Genomic DNA, 13,978 nt, shown 5'->3' with positions numbered 1-13,978 from the left:
GCTCCAAATAGAGGATCTTCCAGCCCAGTTCCTGGCCCTGCACAGGATCCCCCAACAATGCCACCCTGTGCCTGGCAGTGTTGTCCAAACGCTCCTGGAGCTCTGGCAGCCTTGGGGCTATGACAGTTACCTGGGGAAATGGGAATTCCCTGTTCAGTGCCCAACCACCCTCTGGGGGTGGTTTCCTGCTATCCACCCTAAACCTTCCCTGACTCAGCTTCATCCCACTTCTGGGGTCCAGAGACCCTGTCTCTGGTCACAAGAACAGAAGGTAGCTTTCCACTGCCTGGATGGATGAGGATGAACTGGGAAAAACTGAGATGGACTAGGAGCTCTGGGAGGGAATACAAGGAACTGAAACTTCTGAGATGGACTGGGATCGACTATGATGAACTGGGAGATCTGGGATATTGAGTTAAATTTCCGGGTTTGTTTTTGGCAGTGTACGCTAAGTAGCTCAGTTTCTTCATCCAACATTGCCTTTATTCTCTTGTTGGCTTAGCAACTCCTCACGTTGTTCAGATCTCCCTTTGGCTCAGGGCTACAGTCCATGGCAAACTCATGGAAAAATACGGTTCAAGGAAGCAATACATGAAAGAGTAAGCTGAGAAGACGGCCTGCTGACCATCCTGGTGTAACCCCAGCCAGCAACCACTCACTCCCCAACAGCAGGACTGGGGAGAGAATGGGAAGGTTAAAAGGCAGAAAATCCCTGGTTGGGATAAAGGTAGCTTTATAGCAAAGCAAAACAAGGAATGAATTCCCTGCTTGCCATGGCTGACAGCTGTTCAGCTATCCCCAGGAGAGCAGGGCTCCATCACATGCAACAGTTTATCAGGAAGACAGACACCATTACTCCAAACATCCCTCTCTTCCTCCTTCTTTTCCCCACTTTATACGCTGATCGTGATGTCATAAGGTTTGGAATGTCCCTTTGGTCAGTTGGGGTCACCTGTTCTGGCTGTGTCTCCTCCTAAATTCTTTCTGCAGTGTGGCAGCAGAAAAGCAGGAAAGGCTTGGCTCAGTGTAAGCTCTGCTCCACAATAACAAATCCACCTCTATTATCAGCCCTGTGTTCAGCACAAGTACAAAGCACAGCCCCATACAGCCCCTAGTGATACTGTAAAATGTGGTGTCCTTCAAGCCTTCTGGGAATATAATCACTTAGAAATTCTTTATGTCCTGTAGAATTGCTGAGTGTGTAACGGCCAAAATGCAATGAAATGCATGTGTGCATTCACAGGAATACTTTTTCAAGCAGCGTTCCGGCTACATGCTGGACTCTGTGTATGAACTGTAAAGAGTATTTTTGTGCTGTGTACACTGGGCCAAATTATTGGTGCTTCTGGTTGGGTCTGCTGTGCCCCAGTGCTGCCAGGACTGTCCCGAAGGAGACGCAATCACAAGAGGGGCTGCTGAGTAATGATCTCCCCAGTGTCTGAGGCACCAACACCATGGCAATGGATGTATAAGGCAGGGTTATGTCCTAGGTCTAATTCCACATCCCAGTTAGAAAATCCACAGCTGCATTTCTGCACTTATATGCTGCATTCCTAATTCTACTTTGGGAAAGCTTCTTACAAAGGCAAAACACTCCCAGATTTTTATGTTTATCCATGGGCAATTGTGCCTTGGAAATGGTTTATAGGCAACCTTGGACCTGAATTCTAATCTGATTTAAACTCATTTAAATTCAGAATCACTCTGGGCTAACTCCAGTGTAAGGACAGTACTGGTCCATGGGGCAGCAGCGGTGCTTCACAGAAATACCAACAGCAGCTGGCTTTGTGCCCTTAGTTAATTTGATTATATAGTTTTAGTTTAACTTAAACAAAGCAGCGACCTTATTATTATTTTAAGAAATCTATTTTGAGAGGAGAGAATCATATTTCTCACATAAATCCATCTTCAAATGTCTTCTTTAGATGTACATGCAGCTGGGGCTGGAGTTGAGTTTGTGTGGGGAGGGAAAAAGTGTACTGGATTTCAATGATCACAGTTGCTTTAAATTATGCAGGGAAGAAGGAGATGCTGTTTATGCATTAAAAAAACAAGGTTGGCAGTGGGGATCAGAGGGGCCTTACCTTTGTAGTTTCCCTTTGCTATAAAACAAGTACCAGGGGAAGGATTGGGGTGCCTTGCCAATAATTATCTGAGGGGTTATATTTGGTGCTTGTAACCATTAGGAAAAAAATCTGGGTTCAATGGTAGTCAGCATTCTTATCAGGGTTTCTGTCTCAAGCACTGTTCTTCTGTAGTTTTACAAGAAGCAATTCAAAATAAATGCTTGAATCTTGCTTTGCCTAAATGTGAATTAAAGTCAATCTCAGGAATTTCTCCTGATATGAACTTTAGTAGGACTTGAATACATGTTTTCAAATACTTAAATCATAGTTGCATAGGATATTTTCTTAATTTTGCAGACATTTTCTACATGTCTTATTTACTCTTCCCCTCCTTTATCTTCAATTAAAATCTACTTTAAAAACATCCGTGTTCTGAATTGCATAATAAACTTCAAAATCACAGCAGGGGAACTGAGAATGGCTCTCAACAACAAATCCTATTAATCATAATATTTCCTATTGTACAGTTCTGTCACATCTCTTATTTTATGTGTTTTGCCTACAGAATGAAAAGGAGAAACTGACATGGAGTGACCGCATGCCTGGATATGCAGCAAACTTTGGACTGATTCTATTCATGGTAACATACATTTCATTTCTGCTTTTATTGTTTATTAGGTGTGAGAAACTTTGCCATGAGCATCTAGAAGGAAACCCTTGAATTGCTGTTCTCAAATATGTTAAAAATCTGAAGGTAAGGTCAGTTTGGGAGAAATACTAGGAAGGCTCATGGAGCTCAATGCCCACCTCCAGCTTTAATCTCGTTTTCCAAAGGCTGCTTGTGGAAAGTCTGATTCGCTGTTATGCCAGCTGTTCATTATACAAATTCTGCCTCTCCTCCAGGGTTTCTGCTCCATCTCTGTTATCCAATGAAGGGATAACATTGATGTTTAGCTGTGAGCACAGTATTGCATATGTTGGTCACAGTGACGTTCGGAAAGGTTGAGCCTCTGAACAGGCGACATCCAGGTGAAATAAATCAGTTGCTGATAAACATTTATCCAAGACACGTTCAGGGATGGACTGTACAGTACATCATGGTATACAGTAAGATCATGGTACACAATCCTCCCTTGGGAGCAAGAATCAGGTGTGCAGGACACCCCCTAAAGTGGGAACACCATTGTCCTAGTCAAAAGTCAAATTTCCAGCAAAACAAACCCATCATGAAGCTACTGGACTTTGTAAACAGCCACAGGAAGGCCTGGGAAACAAACCTGAAGTTACATGGTAAAGGATCCCATTATCCATCTGGTTACAGTAATTACTGACTGAAACCTTCCGTTCATACCTACAGTCACTATAAAATGGCAATGAAAGGCCTGTTTACACCATTGCAGCATGTAACTAGGGAAACTCACCTGCAGCCTAAATTATTTTAAGATAGCTAAATGTATTTCTAATTTACTCAAATTTGCATATACTGCACCAGATGTCCTGAGAAGATTTCATTTCTTTTTCTGACAATCAAATGCTCACATTGAAATGAATGTCTACACCCTTATAGATATGTTTATATATTTATGAAGAGGTATGCATTGCATATTCAGAATATTTTCTCTACATTTTAGATGTGTCCTCTATGGAAGTACTCATAGCATTTTGAGTGAGTTTACCATGCTGTGGCCATACCCAATATTTACTTTTTAGGCAGAATCTCTAAGTGTCATGAGTCATGACTTCACTTAGAGCAGGCCACACTGAGTCTGACTAAGCACACAGCCCTGACTGAGCTTTTACAAGTCATTCTTTTGCAGACAAGGTGCTTACATGTGCTTTTGACTTTCACCACATGTTTAATTATCCTCTAAGCATGAGCCTAAAGTGCTTTCCTGACTTATAACCTAGGTATTACCCTCCCTGCTTACTGTAACATCTCAGAGAGATTTATAAAGGGTTATTACCTACAGTTTGTGAGATGTAAAATGCAGAACTCCAATTCTTCAACTTCTGTTTGTGACAAGTGAAACTAGGCTGACTTTCACCATCTGCAAAGCAGACACAATGATCTTATTTTTGCAATATTTTGAGCATTATGTATATATAAGTACCTACAGGAGACAACTTCCAAACCATGCATGAAATTCAAACCCACTCTTGATGAGGGAGAGCATGCTCTGCTATTCTACATGGATATTGCAAGTTGCTCTTTAATGTATGGGATGTTTCCCTTTTTCCTGCTAGATTAGTTAAAGAGGAATTGGAACGATCAGATTGAAGTTTTGTTGTCAGTCTGTGAAATAGAATTGCACTGAGAAACCTCATTGGGCTTGTTAAGTTCTATTACTATTATTATTATTATTATTATTATTATTATTATTATTATTCACCCAGATTAATTATTTTAAATATAAGGCCTACGTACAAAATAAATAATAAAATCTTGAATTTATGTGTGGATGCAGGGGTACAAGAGTCAGACACAGACCTGCACACAAGCAATTTCTAGTGCTGTAAAAGCGATAGTTGAATTTTTAATGCTAGCTTTCCCAGGCCAAAAGGGAAAGGGTGTTCCAAATCTATAGGTGTTTTCCATGAAAATTTCTACATTGCTATAGAGTGATGCTGTTTTGTTCTGTCCCTCTTTCCCTGAGCTTTACATCCCATACTTTCCCTGGTGATTCTTGAAGCTGGTAATGGCTTTCTTAGTGTAAAATCTTTCCTTTTTTTTTCCCCCCTCTCAATTTCCATACTTCTGTTGTGTACTTCACTTTTGTGAATCCTCTTTCAAGAATTGTGTCATGGTCTTTTCTTTTTTTTTCTGGCTTTTCCTCTCTCTGTATTAAGCTAGGCATGCTGGTATTTTTGTTCAAAATGCAGGTTGAAAAAAACCATTCTGTTTGGTTCTCTCATCCAGTCTTATATCACCAAACAATTCCAAGGATTAATTCACACATATGTGGATGCTTTAAAATCTGATCAAGTCCTTTTGTTGTACACAAAGCCTCGCTGGACTGCAGAGGGGGCAGAAGATCCAAGTCTGATTTAAGCTATGCATTTTTGCAGGGATTGTAGGACAGAAATTCACAAGTCTTACTTTTGCAGAGTGAGATCAATGGTAGCAGGAGATTTGGGCTCAGCTGGGCATCTAAAAGCTTTTCTTGAGTGTGATTAACAATAACACAACACAACTTATAAACCCCAAATTTAGAAGGCACATGTTGTGGCAGAGATTTCTGAGTTGGTGTAAAGATGCTGGTAGTGCTGGGAGAGAGCAGGGTGGCATGGAACAATGAATCACTGGGGCTTTTCTTTGTTTGGCTGAGTCAGAGGAAGGAAGAAAATCAATTTGTGTCAGGCAGAAGAGTTCAGCCTCTTCCACCCTATTCTCACTCACATGGTGTAATATTTGACTCTAGAATAGCCCTACTGGGGGGCCAGAGAACTATCTGGACATTAAATTGTTATCCTACTTGGATGGAGGTATCAGCCTAGCCCACAGGGTTTTATAGCTTCCTTCTCACATCTAGCTTGCTTGCTTTCCTATTTGTCTTCATTCATACCAGGCTCAGTAGGTGACCTTTTCTGCAGCCAGTTTTCACATCTGTTTCTAAGCAGTTTAGTCCTGGATGGACTAGTTCAGCTATTCAGGGAAGAAACTGCCATAATGGGGGGGAAGGATGGCCAGAGGGAATGTTGGCAATGACAACAAACCCCAAAGTGGGCACCTGAACAAATGGTGGCCTGCCTGACCAGGAATCTGGGCAGAAGAGGTATTTTCAGGAATGAGAGAAATGCTGTGAAGATACAGGAACCATTCCCTCTCGGTGACTGTCTGGGGAGTGAGAACTGTGCTCACAGTAACTGTGCACTCCTACAGGCCCTCCTCAATTTTCTCCTCTTGCTGGATGCACAGATAATGAAGACTCCTAAAGGAGTATTTTTCCATCTGTGTCTAAGCAGATGTTTAAATTAAACAGCTGAGCAACTGAGAGTTTCTGAAGCCCTGGTGCATTTGCAAAGCAAATATTTTTGTTCTTTAAACAAATAGGACTTTTTTTTTTTTGTTTTAGTAATTTTGTACACCTTGCTATGGCATTGCATGGATTTGAAAAGGTTGCTACTCTCTCATCCTCCAGGTCAGGAATCCTTAGGTCAGGTTCAAGTTCATTGAACTTTCATGATCTGAAATTTCCTCTTTTTCTGTTTAGTGTGGATTGTCCTTGACTCTTCTTCCTGTACTGTTAAGATATAATTCCTAAGTGGGAATTCATGGTGGAGAGAGGTGTGTATGGAGGCTCAGGGATCTCATCAGCTCCAGAATGAGGCATCCAATTTCTGATTTTCCTTGTCCACCACCATAGTGAAAAAAATTGCAAAGAAATCCAGGGGAAAAAAACAGGAAGACAGTATCAGGAAGATGATTAAGAAGGAGGAATCTTGCTCAATTGAGAAAAAGAAAGGAGCTTAAGGTGTCTGTAGAGGTGGAAGGTGAAGTAAATTAATACCAGGTGGTGCTGGTTTGTTTTCTTCCTTTGTTGGGGATTTTACTTTCTACTCTAGTGATTGTAATGGGGAAGAAAAGAAAAAGTTATGGTTCTTGTGTTCCTGCACCCATTCTGTCACTGAAAGGTAGTTCAGCATGAATGTGATTTTTTTTTTTGTCTGTTCATTTGGTAGGTAAGTCAAAAGAAAAATAGATATGAAAACTAGAAATGTTTCCTTGACACAATGGAAACTACAAGACCTAGGGAAATGATATTTTATGTCATTTGAAAAGTTTTCATTTAAACTGTTTCAGGTTCAGGCTTTTGTCATTCAACCTACATTTCATTTAAAATTAATGAAACAGTTCTTTAAAAAGTAAAATTAGATGTTTTACTAGGTCTAACTAGTACTATTTGCTGACAAAACATATTTGACAATTTCATCTGAAAACTCCAGGACTTTCTCCAAATAATTAATTCTTAGTATGTTTATTAGTTCTTCATAAAAGTGTGCCCAGTTTTCACCTTCAGCCTTTAATAATTTGACTCTGATTCTTGTTGTGGTTCTTTTGCAATAGTTCCTTTTCATTCAACAACCTTCCCCTGCATACAGGAATTCAATAAACTATTGCTGGATCATTAAAATGAACTGTTAAATTTCCTTAAACCTGTGTTTTGAATCTGGGCCCCTAGGCCCATTTTAATAATTGCAGTAGTCTAATCTTTCACATTGAGGTAGTCTCTTTCATCTGATGATCTCAAGATGTTTTACCTAAAATAATGAATGTACACTGGAATTCTTGATACAGGCAAAAATGAAAGGGAAAAATGTACCTTCTCCCCCTTTTGTGCTGTGATGATGAAAATTTGTTATTTTTTATTATTGTTTTAATGATTTCTTTTTCATTGTGGATTGGTTTAGATTTTTTTTATTTCAACAGAATACCACAACCCTGTGAAATTCAAATTCTTCTTGTAGGAACTTGATCTTTAGTAGCAGGGCCAACTTTCCTCATCTCATGGGTCAAAGCTGGCCCACAAAGAATGCCAGGGATATCAAGTGATTTCTGGGACACAAATGTAAAGTGAAGCCCTAATTATCCTGCTTAGGTCAGCCTTAAAGGAATAATAACAGGGGAATAATAACTTTAATTTGTAAGTTGGCACTTCTGCTGTGCACAGGTGAAGCTGTTTGAGCCAGCAAAGCCCATTTACCTGACTGCACATAAATACAGGCCTTTCAGTCCACGCCGTCTGAATCTATCGTCAGATAAAAGATCTGACAACAATGATTCTTGCTTTTGAACCCAAATTTCACTGCATGAATGATGTGTGTAGCTTTAATCAGAATAGACATGCCTATCTGTAGGAATCCATGAAACCAGTATAAAAGAATCACAGATTGGTTTGGGTTGAAAGGACCTTAAAGGTTATTTAATTCTAACTCCCTGCCAGGGGCAGGGATGCCACTCACTGGATCAGGACACTCAGGGCCCCATCCACCCTGGCCTTGGTCTCTTCCAGGGATGGGGCAGCCACAGCTTCTGTGGGTAACCTGTGCCAGGGCCTCAGCACCCTCACAGGAAGAATTTCTTCCTAATATCTAACAAAAAATGTCCTCTTTTGGTTTAACCATCCTCCCTTTCCTTACCACTACCTACCCATGTAAAAAGTTACTTTCCCTCCTTTTTATAAGCCTCCTTTAGATGCTGAAAGATGGTATAAGATCTCCCTGAAGCCTTCTCTTTTCCAGGCTAGACAACTCTCTCAGCTCTCATCCAACTCTCTCAAACTGTCTTCACATGAGAGGTGCTGTGAAGCATCCAGGCCCCGATCATCTTGTGTCAGTTGAATTGTTGTGCCAGTTTGGAGTGGTGCATCAATTTCCTTATTTCTTATTTATGCCCCTGTTTGCTGGAGAGCCTTTTATTTTGACCACCTGCATGTTGTCACCTCGCACTAAGAAACAGCCCTGTGATGCCAATTCATGGAACACACCCAACCTCCCAGCTAAAGCTTCTGTTTCCAGGCTGAACTAATCCATTTGTTAATTTGTTTGCAGATCATGCTGGCATTTTCAGCAGTGTTTGGTGTCATCGTCTACCGAATCACGACAGCAGCAGCCTTGTCCTTCAGCACAAACGAGACAACCAGGTCCAATGTTAGAGTGACTGTGACTGCCACTGCTGTCATCATTAACCTTGTGGTAGTCCTCATCCTCGATGAAATTTATGGAGCTGTGGCCAAATGGCTGACAGAAATTGGTAAACTGCCTTGCCACATTCCTCATTAATCCATGTATTGAAACCAGGGGGTGCAAGGAGGGTCCAAGAGGAGTATTTCCTCCTGGATGGGGCCTCTGAAAACACTCAGGCCTGTGAAGGTACCTCTTTAAGCTAAGAGCTGCAGAAAGTCAGTGGGTTGTTTAAAAAATGTTGATGGCTCTGACAAAGTTACATTGATGTTGTTTCCCTGGTGAAAGTTTTAACTATTTCCTTACTGCTTAAATGATTTTTTGGTTCCATTTTGGGGGCATGTCTGGGCTGGACATTAATGATTTTTACTGCAGTTAGTGGTTGGACTTTAAAAGTTTATTTTAAACATCAAAATATTGTTGCAAGCCTGGCTATTTATTTATTTTGAAGAGAAGTAATTCCTTTGACTCCTATAGAGCTTTAAGCCTAAAGTATTGATTTGTTATATACATTAGGTTAAAGACATTTACTAATAGGAATTTAGGCTGGGCTTTATTTTATTATATAAATTAGACCAAGGAAGTTGACTGATAGCACCTTTACATGAGGTTACTCTTCAGACTTCTGTTCTCAATTTCTTGAAACACTTTTAAATTCACAAATGAAAACATCTCTTTCAGTCCTATTTTTGGAAGAACATTGCAAACTACAGTTTTGCAGTTGTTAGAGATCCAAGCCTGAATTGTGGAAGGATGATCCTGTTAAGAAGAAATTCCTAAAGTATTTGAAAGATATTAAGACAAAGCAATTAATTTTCACAAATTCACTTTGGTGGGTTCATTTGTTTATTTCTGTTTTGCACCAGGCTTTGGGCAGATTGTAACAGGGTTACACAAATGGACTCTGTTCTAGTAGCATAAATGAGCTCAGGCTCACTGTTGAGACCAAAATTGTACCCAGATTTTCAGCTTTCACATGAAAGACTGCTAACTGTGTGTGACCTGATCAATTCTGTTCACTGCACCTGCCCAGGTAAGAAAGGGCACAAATGTTAAAGAATGACAGAGCTCTATGGAAAGATAGAGATTTCTCCAGCAGCTTCTAGGCAGGAGCTGGGAAGTGTTAGGCACTGCCATGGCCTCTCTTTGGGAAGTGCAGGAGAAAAATCTCTCTCTTTGAAATGTGTACCATGCTGAACTGTGAAAGAAACAACAATTTCGTACTTGCTGATTATTTCCCCCCTGTCACTTTGCATCTTATTCTAATCCTGTCATTATTAGGGCAGCATTCCTAAGCAATCATCAGATGTTTTGTTTAAGGAGGATCCAGTCAGAATAATCTCTAGTGCTACAAATTACATGAGTTAGAAAGTTCACTCAGGCAGCCTTCTCCAGCGCTAGGCTCAGATGCCAAATGTAATCAAAATGTTTAAAAAAATTACAATTCATGCATGCTGATAAATGTTGCTTAACTTGTGAACTCTCATTACTGAGAAGAGAAAGACATTCTCAATTCTCATTTCACACTGCACTTAATCCACAAGCTGAAGAACATACTTGTTGGGCTGAAGGAGTAGCTCTTGACAGCATAAGTTTCTATTCCTCACCCAAGTACACTCAAATCTCTGTTCAGGTAAAAAATTACATCTGTAAGCACAAGAATAGCACTGATAGCAATTGGGTTAATCATAGGATCACAGTCATGCATATGCCTCAATACCTCCTCAGTCAGGAGGAAAAGAGTAGGAGTTTTGTCATTATCAATACAGAGAGCTTGTACAGGGTGGAGCAGGACTCCTGTGGGCCCAGCAGAGTGGGGCACTGATGCCCCTTTATCACAGATCAGACCAGCCAAAGTGCAGATGGTATCCTGCTATTCCCAGGAAGAACAGATTGTCTTCAGTAATCAGGTGGTGCCAGACAAGATTTGCAGTTCACTTGTAACTCAGGACCACAGAATGGGTTGGGCTGGAAGGGACCTTGAAGCTCACCCCATTCCAAGCCCCTGCCATGGGCAGGGACACCTTCCACTAGCCCAGGTTGCTCCCAGCCCCATCCAGCCTGCCCTTGGACAGTTCCAGGGATGGGGCAGCCACAGCTGATCTGGGCAACCTGTGCAGAGCCTCACCAACCTCAATGCTTCCTTGAGGCCAAGGAAGAACTAGTGAAAAGAGGACAAAATCAAAACTACTTGTGTTTGTCCCTTGCAAAGGCAACAGCTTCTTCAGAGAGCTAAGGCCCATTCCACCCTTAGCTCAACTCATCCTCCACCTACAAATTTCCAGCTGCCTAATTTTGGCATAACAACCCACCACCGAGTGTTTAATTGTTTTTTGGGATGAGGGGGTTTTCTCTGTTACAAATGCACCTATTCTGGCTGAAAGCATTTCTCATGCAGCACATCCGACGAGCTGGAGGACAAATTCTACACATGCCTCTACAGCTATGGTATAGGATGTCTGAGGGAGCCTCTGGGACCATATATGGTGTGTAAATGTTCATCCAGAGGCTGAGCTCATCCATGCGGGGTGCAGGGGGAGGTTCTCTGTAAGGCAGGGTTTAGGATTTTTCTCCCTCAAATGAAAAGTTGCACTGCTGTTATTCAATATTCCTGCTGCCCTGAGCTTTTCTCTTGAGGATCTATTCAGTGTATGAGATCAACTACAAATTGTTTGAAGGTTTAATTAAGCTTTTTTTATACTTATAGGTGGGTTATGCTGTAGGGCTCATCAGGTTGTGCACTGATCTTTTATGAAAATGTGGTTGAAAGTATCACAAAGAAAGTCAGGCAGTGAGGGCTCATTAGGCTTTTCTTTTCCTTTAGTGCTAAAATAATTATGCAGCTTTTTTAAGGAAAAACACCCCAAAACAACAGCAAAGCAAACAGAACACTAAACTGTGCCTGAAACAAAACCCTACAAGTACAGCAGTATTTTTAATGAAGTCCTTAAGCCAGAGCTCTGGATCTCCTTATTATTCCACACTTTCTTTATGCCACAGAAATTCAGCCAAGAATGATAAATTTAATCATAAAATTATCTTCTCTCACATTAGATACAGCTCAGGATGAGCAGAGAAACGCAAGGGTTTCACCCATATAAAATCTTTACAAAAGGATTCTACCATCAATTTGAAAAACCTCTGTCTTATACCTGTGCTTTCTGCTGCCAGAAAATTTCCACAGAAATTGAAAATAAATCTGGGAACAGAGTAATGAATACTGAAAATATTTAAACCAAGAAATATTGAAATACAGAACATATGTAGTGAATTGGTAACAAAAATGTGCCATTATTTTTGCACTTAATTCACTTAATACCTTATTCAAAAATGTATTTATTCTTGTATTTAGCATTAAACATTTCAACAATCTCAATAGCATATTCAAAAATGTATTTATTCTTGTATTTAGCATTAAACATTTCAACAATCTCACCAGAGAAAAGAAGGCTTGTGGACTACATGTTAAGGATGCTTTTAAGGTGGTTTTTTTCTGGTTGAAAGTCTTTGTACTTTGCTTTCAGCATTCCTCAACTGAGAATACGAATGTTTTGTTATTTTAGTTGTGTAACTGTGTAGCAGATATACTCGTGTATGTTAATATCCATTATACAGCAGAGTAATTTATACTGCTTTTGCTTTATGGAATTGAATATTTCTGGAAAGCAGGTCTCAGTGACAGACCTAGTGGCTTTGGTACAAATTAGAGGTACAAAAGAAAAATTAATATAAGCCCAATGTTTGAAGTTTGGGAGTTTTTTGTACATGTTTGGTGATTCAGGGATTTTTATATTACTTACTGATTCAGTTCTCTGGTTTGCTTTTTTTTCCCCCAGAAATACCAAAAACAGAGAAAACATTTGAGGAAAGACTGATTTTGAAGGCATTCCTACTGAAGTTTGTGAATTCTTATGCATCAATTTTTTATGTTGCCTTTTTTAAAGGAAGGTAGGATAAATATCCTTTACATATATATATTTCTGTATATGCATTTTTATATAATGTGTCTATATTAGTGGATCTGTGTATAAAAATGGGCACAAAGGCCTGAGAGTGGTCATCTTTGCCAGCTCTGAAAAAATATCTTTGACAGGCTTATCTATAGTTAATAATTCATTTTGGTTTCTTTAAAAAGTGTAGTTTTTATAATGAATGGTGGTGCTTACAGGCTTTAACTTTCCACAGTTTAACAAATTTTCCTTGAAGCATCATTTGGCAAAGAAAGGTCTTCCTATTTAATTTAAAATTATGGAGCTCTTTTTTCTATTACTTTCACATTATTTTACATTATTTTCATGTATCAAATTAAGAAATAACTACAGTCAACTGGCAAATGAAGTGATTGACCAAAAAGCTAATTCAGCTGTTCTGCTAAATAACTGTGACTTCCTATGGGCTCAGAATCCTTTTATTTTGGGACCCAGTCATCCACATGCTTTTGAATGGGAAGCTTAAAATAATTATTTGCTAAAACTTTGGCAAAAAATGTTTAAAACATCCTCTGGATTCTGTTTACTACCATTTTGCTCTTCCTTTTGGGGGCTGTAAAATTTTTTAATCTCTACTCTTCACTAATCCTATCCAGCACCTTTCATTTGAGGATGAATGATGCATTTTGCCAGCCGTTGCAAATATTTTAAGACACCAATGAAAAAAAGTCACCAAATTCTCTCTTTTTTAACTTTATTTTTGTGTTGTATGGTTCAAATAAAGTCAATATCATTGTTTCTCCTGGTGTAGCCAGAAGAGTACAGATGTACAAATAATTTCATTCAGGGCGTTATTCACATGTAAGAGAATGTGAATTAGGATATGTGTCCCCAGGTTTATTTTCCATCTCTAATCAAGTGAGGTATTTTTAATTATATTGTTTTATCACTGAAAAATATTTATTAAAATTATTTTATCCAGATGTAGTAGAAAATCATTTATAGAGGCCTATTTCTTTGAAATAATCAAAGCTGAATAGATGCTGAGCCCTTGAAAATTCATGTTTAAGAAGCAGCTTCTGAAATATTTTGATGAAATATTTTGACTAATGCAAATGAACGATCTTGATTTCAAAGTTAACTTATTTTTGTGGTTTTATATTAAATCATGGTGTCAATATTAGCTTCTTTTTCTGTTTTTATTCTAGTTTATATATTATTTTTGCTTTCAGGTTTGTTGGCCGTCCTGGTCGTTATGTGTATGTGTTTGAAGGATACAGGATGGAAGAGGTAAGTACATAT

The 13,978-nt window shown here is 39.4% G+C and overlaps 1 protein-coding gene across 1 annotated transcript in view; it reads left to right on the top strand.

Moving 5' to 3' along the window:
• The window catches only part of ANO2 (anoctamin 2), a 160,887-nt gene that overhangs the window by 121,426 nt on the left and 25,483 nt on the right, over positions 1-13,978 (top strand). Inside the window, exons 15-18 of the mRNA XM_058804969.1 lie at positions 2,632-2,706; positions 8,616-8,817; positions 12,584-12,695; positions 13,909-13,966. Coding sequence (XP_058660952.1) covers positions 2,632-2,706; positions 8,616-8,817; positions 12,584-12,695; positions 13,909-13,966 — 447 coding nt within the window. The remainder of the gene's footprint in view (positions 1-2,631; positions 2,707-8,615; positions 8,818-12,583; positions 12,696-13,908; positions 13,967-13,978) is intronic.

This window comes from Ammospiza caudacuta, chromosome 5 (genome assembly GCF_027887145.1).
Source record: "Ammospiza caudacuta isolate bAmmCau1 chromosome 5, bAmmCau1.pri, whole genome shotgun sequence".
Lineage (NCBI taxonomy): Eukaryota > Metazoa > Chordata > Aves > Passeriformes > Passerellidae > Ammospiza > Ammospiza caudacuta.
The sequence above is the reverse complement of the archived record's forward strand: the minus strand, read 5'-3'. Positions and strand labels throughout refer to the sequence as shown.